Consider the following 4,308-nt stretch of genomic DNA (forward strand, 5'->3'; position numbering starts at 1 on the left):
TCCTTAGTTTTAAGTTAGTTAACTTAGTTTTAAGTTTGAGGTTTTTTACAATTGCCAGATTAAAGCTAAGACGAAATAAAAGCCTGTCCTATAGAAAATGCTGCTTGCTCTTCACTAATATGTGCTTGTGTCTTACAGTCAACATCCCAAGGCATGTCAGCGCCTATGCTTTCCATCAGTTCTCCATTCTCAAAAACTTTAAACAACTGGTTTGGCAAAACAGGTACAGTATGTAATCAGCAACCAACTTCCTTGTACAATTTCAAATGTCCTTCTGTATGTTGGGCCTTCAGATTCATGCCATTTCAAGGCACTGCAAGGCCAATTGCTGTGCTAAAACATCAAGAAGCCGGATATGCCGTAGAAGCCAGATGCGCAAAGCATTGCTTGCTGGAAGTGATGCCCTGATGGTGCAGTTCATTAAGAGGGGAAGGCGCTTTCCAAGCATGGTTACCATCAGCCTCCAAAAGCAGTTGGGGGCCTCTGCGATAACAGTGCCTAAAAGGCTGCACTTCAGCAATGGAGACCCACGTACAACATTGTCTTGGATGGCCTTCAACAGCTCAGAATTAGGGTGCAATCCAAACTCCCACCCTTAGAGGGCACCACTGCAGTGGCAGCAGACAGTGAGGAAGGGGAGGGGGCCTGGGCTCTAAACAGACCCCAATGGCCGCATGAGCTTGAGTCTGGGCACAGATCAGGTCAAATGCTGCCACTCAACAGCAGCGAGACAGACTTGCAATCCAGCATATCCTAGGCTGGATCAGCGCCATCCTCTCTCTACCCCAAGACCTGCCCCCCATTTCAGGGTCTTCCTGTGGCTGCGGGGACCCTGGCCCCATTCCAGAGTTGAGCAGAGGGACAGCTCTGCCTTAATCGAAGCCGCCCTTCAGCCAGGCATAAGGTGGGAGTCTGCTGGATGAGGCCCTGCCCAGCTAGACCAGCATCCTATTGCCACGTGGCCAACTAGATGCCTGTGGGAAACCAGGGAGCAAAACATGAGCCCAAGAGCAGCTCCCTCCCCTCTCATGGTTTCCAGCAAGTGGTGAGCAGGAGCATTGCTGTCTCCATCTGTGCAGGCAGAGCCGAGCCATCCTGGCTAGGGGGCCGCTGATAGCCCCCTCCTCTGTGAATATGGCTTTGGAGGATAGAAAGGACAAAGCATACTGTACACGGCAAGGAAACCGATGGTGACTGCAGTACAATTGAATGTGGTTTATTCCTGCACACTGTTCAAGCAGTAATGTTTAACTTTATGCTGTGTTCTCTTAAACAAGCAAGAAGAGCGCTTTCTGGCAACAGCCAGCCACATTGACAGTGGCAGAGCAGGGGTTTGTGTGTGTGATTTACATGTCCAATAATGAAACAACATTTTTTGAACATTACTTTGCCTTTGTGTCCTGCAGGAAAATATCAGGTCTCTTCTACAGAACCAGCATCTTCTTCAGCTTCTGAAAGCACTTCAAAGGCATATTCTTTGCTAAACTGAGAAGCTTGGAAGACCTCCGGGCTCTTTCCCCTGATGTGGCAATAAGCATGGAAATAATTGGTGGATAATGGAAGCATGGACTTCGTATAGGCTGTAAAGAACTGTGGCGTATTAGTTTAACAAAATATTTCTTCGCTATACCATGCACTGTCTGGAAAGTTAATTATAATATCTGCTTGATGCTAGAAGAAATTCAGTGATGAGGGTCCCAACGCCGTAAGAATCTGAATGCCGTCTTGTGCCAGAGCCCTGCTAATCCTTCAGCACATGTCATGTTTTCCCCAGCCCTGTTGCAGTCATGGGACCAGGAGATGTGCCAGAGCAACTGGGCACTCTGGCGTTCAGGGCAGAGTGAGAGATACAGCACAGCAAAGTAGGTATCCAGGACACTCAGACGAGTTCCTTGCTGGATTGTAGCATTTCTGGGTGGGTTTGTTTTTTGTGCTTTTTGCAATGATTGAAGTAAGACCGCCCAAACTTTTCATACATACAAACTTTTCATAGGCACATCTGGAAAATCAGAAAAACTGTTGTGGGCCCTCCTACAAAATGGTGGTTTGAGGACCTTGCTAGTACAAAGCACAAGTAAATTGCTCAAGAAGCTAACACAGTTAAGTTTGAGCCAAACAATGCATTTGTTCTCAAAAAGCACAATAAAATACCAACTTCACTGGAAGAAAACTGATGTTCAGATACGCATGTGGAAACACGGACACACCACAGACAAACCCCAGCAATTTGCATTGCAACAGCCAATTGAAAAATGCGAAACATGTTCTGACTGAAATGAACTGGGCTGCTTTCAGCACTGAATGGCAGGCCCAAGGGGCTGATGTGCATCAGGACCCTCATATGTGGGGCATAATGTGTTTTCACCTTTTGCTCCCTGTTGGAGTCTCAGTCTGGATTGTAATTTGCACTACCATTAAGCCCCCCCCCCCACCACACAGTGTAGAGCCCCCTGCAGTGGCATTTTATGGAAAAGAAATTCCCCCTGGGCTCTGTGGCTTCCCCTCTTCCCCTCCCCAGCTCATCCCCTCTCTCCTCACTCCCTCCGGTTTCCAAAGGTGCTGGGCAGCACAGGCTTTGTCTCCTGAAGGCCGCTGGGGGGCTCCGCTTCCAGGAGCAGCCCAAGGCCAAGCAAAGCGTGGCAGGTGGACAGGAGAAGAAGAGTTTGGACTTGATATCCCGCTTTATCACTACCCGAAGGAGTCTCAAAGCGGCTCCCATTCTCCTTTCCCTTCCTCCCCCACAACAGACACTCTGTGAGGTGAGTGGGGCTGAGAGACTTCAGAGAAGTGGGACTGGCCCAAGGTCACCCAGCAGCTGCATGTGGAGGAGCGGAGACACGAACCCGGTTCCCCAGATTACGAGTCCACCGCTCTTAACCACTACACCACACTGGCTTTGAGGCCTTGAGGGGGCGAGGGAGGGGATTCCTGTAGCGCCCACAAGGGCCGATGGGACACCAGGAGACAAGGCTACACTGACTGCACAGGAAAGAGTGAAGCTGAATGAAGTAGGACTTCTGCTTAAGAAAGAGTACTGGGACTAGCAAGTCAGTTGTGTAAACTGCCCTCTATAAAGCACTTTACTTTTATAGTAGAGAACAATTTCCAGTTATACACCTTGCTTTACTAAAATGAAGGGGAAATTTCTAATTTTTCTGTAAACATGTAAATATATATTTATTTATGGTCATACTTAATAAAAGGTGCTTGCACCATGCTTAAACAAACACCTTGCCCTCCGTTAACCATTTCTTTTAAAACAGCAACTATAGATAGTTGCTGAATTGCTGCTTGCCAGCTTTTGTTTCATGCCAGCAGTTTCCCCTTGAGGTACGCAGTCCACAGGAGAAGCTGCTTCAGGTGGTTCCGTTCTACATGCCACAGCAGTCAGTTCCACAGATAAATTCAGAGATGGCTCTTAACTGGCACTAGACAAGACGGAGTAGGAGTCCAGAAAACATTATTATTCTACTCTGTATTCCTGGTCCAAACTGGAGGCGTACTGGAAACACTGTGTGACTTCTATCTCTTTGTGAACGTTTCTCATGCCAGAACGTCCAGGGCCTCCACGACAGCCGCTCAGGCAGCTTATTTCTAAGTGGGTCACACCCACGTCGCAAAGGTTAAGGTTTGAGAAGAGGCCTTCTTTTGAGAAGCAGAGTGTGTTTTTAAGCAAACCAAACCAGAAACAAAACAAGCTTTTTAAAGGATGAAAACCTAAAAAAGGTGCCTTTAACTTATGAATCCATTTCTGTAATGATAGGAAGCTGCCTTCTAATGAGTCAGACCACTGGTCCGTACTGCCCAGTGCTGTCCACATGGACTGGCAGCAGCTCTCTGGGGTTTCAGGCAAGGGTCTCACCTTGCTCTGCTTAGAGATGCTGTGGCGATGAAGCCTTCGACATGCAGAGTAGAAGTTCTACCGCTGAGTTAGGCACCTTTTTCATCCCTAGTACTCAGTTTGAAACTCAGTTTCATTCCTTTGGCATTCTATAGATAACTATTGTACCACACATTGTGTCACAACTTTAATCTGGAGTTAACAGTAATTCACAAGTAACCTTTCCGCATTGTCTTTGGTGCTGAGGACTACACACCCATAAAAACCAACAGCAAAGCATTTTAGGAGGAAAGGAGAAAGGGTGCTGCAACATTCCTATGCCTGGAATAGAACTCTGCAGTGCAAACGCTCTAAGGATGCAAAGCCAACTTTGAAGAGGTCTCCTCCGCCTTTTAAACCAGGCACATAATATCTGCTCGCATCTCCACAGACTCTGCTTGCACAAGGAAATCAACAGAACTCCAACA

At 47.4% G+C, this 4,308-nt stretch overlaps 1 protein-coding gene across 16 annotated transcripts in view; it reads left to right on the forward strand.

Moving 5' to 3' along the window:
- ADGRF5 (adhesion G protein-coupled receptor F5) overlaps nt 1–3,227 on the forward strand; it is a 47,384-nt gene extending 44,157 nt beyond the window's left edge. For all 16 annotated transcript variants that reach the window (XM_083495056.1, XM_083495041.1, XM_083495050.1 and 13 more), the window contains 2 exons: nt 139–223; nt 1,407–3,227. In XM_083495056.1, coding sequence (XP_083351182.1) covers nt 139–223; nt 1,407–1,489 — 168 coding nt within the window. In that variant the 3' untranslated portion in view covers nt 1,490–3,227. The remainder of the gene's footprint in view (nt 1–138; nt 224–1,406) is intronic.
- The last annotated feature ends 1,081 nt before the right edge of the window (nt 3,228–4,308 follow it).

Source organism: Podarcis liolepis, assembly GCF_965112155.1.
Source record: "Podarcis liolepis genome assembly, chromosome: 3".
Classification (NCBI taxonomy): domain Eukaryota; kingdom Metazoa; phylum Chordata; class Lepidosauria; order Squamata; family Lacertidae; genus Podarcis; species Podarcis liolepis.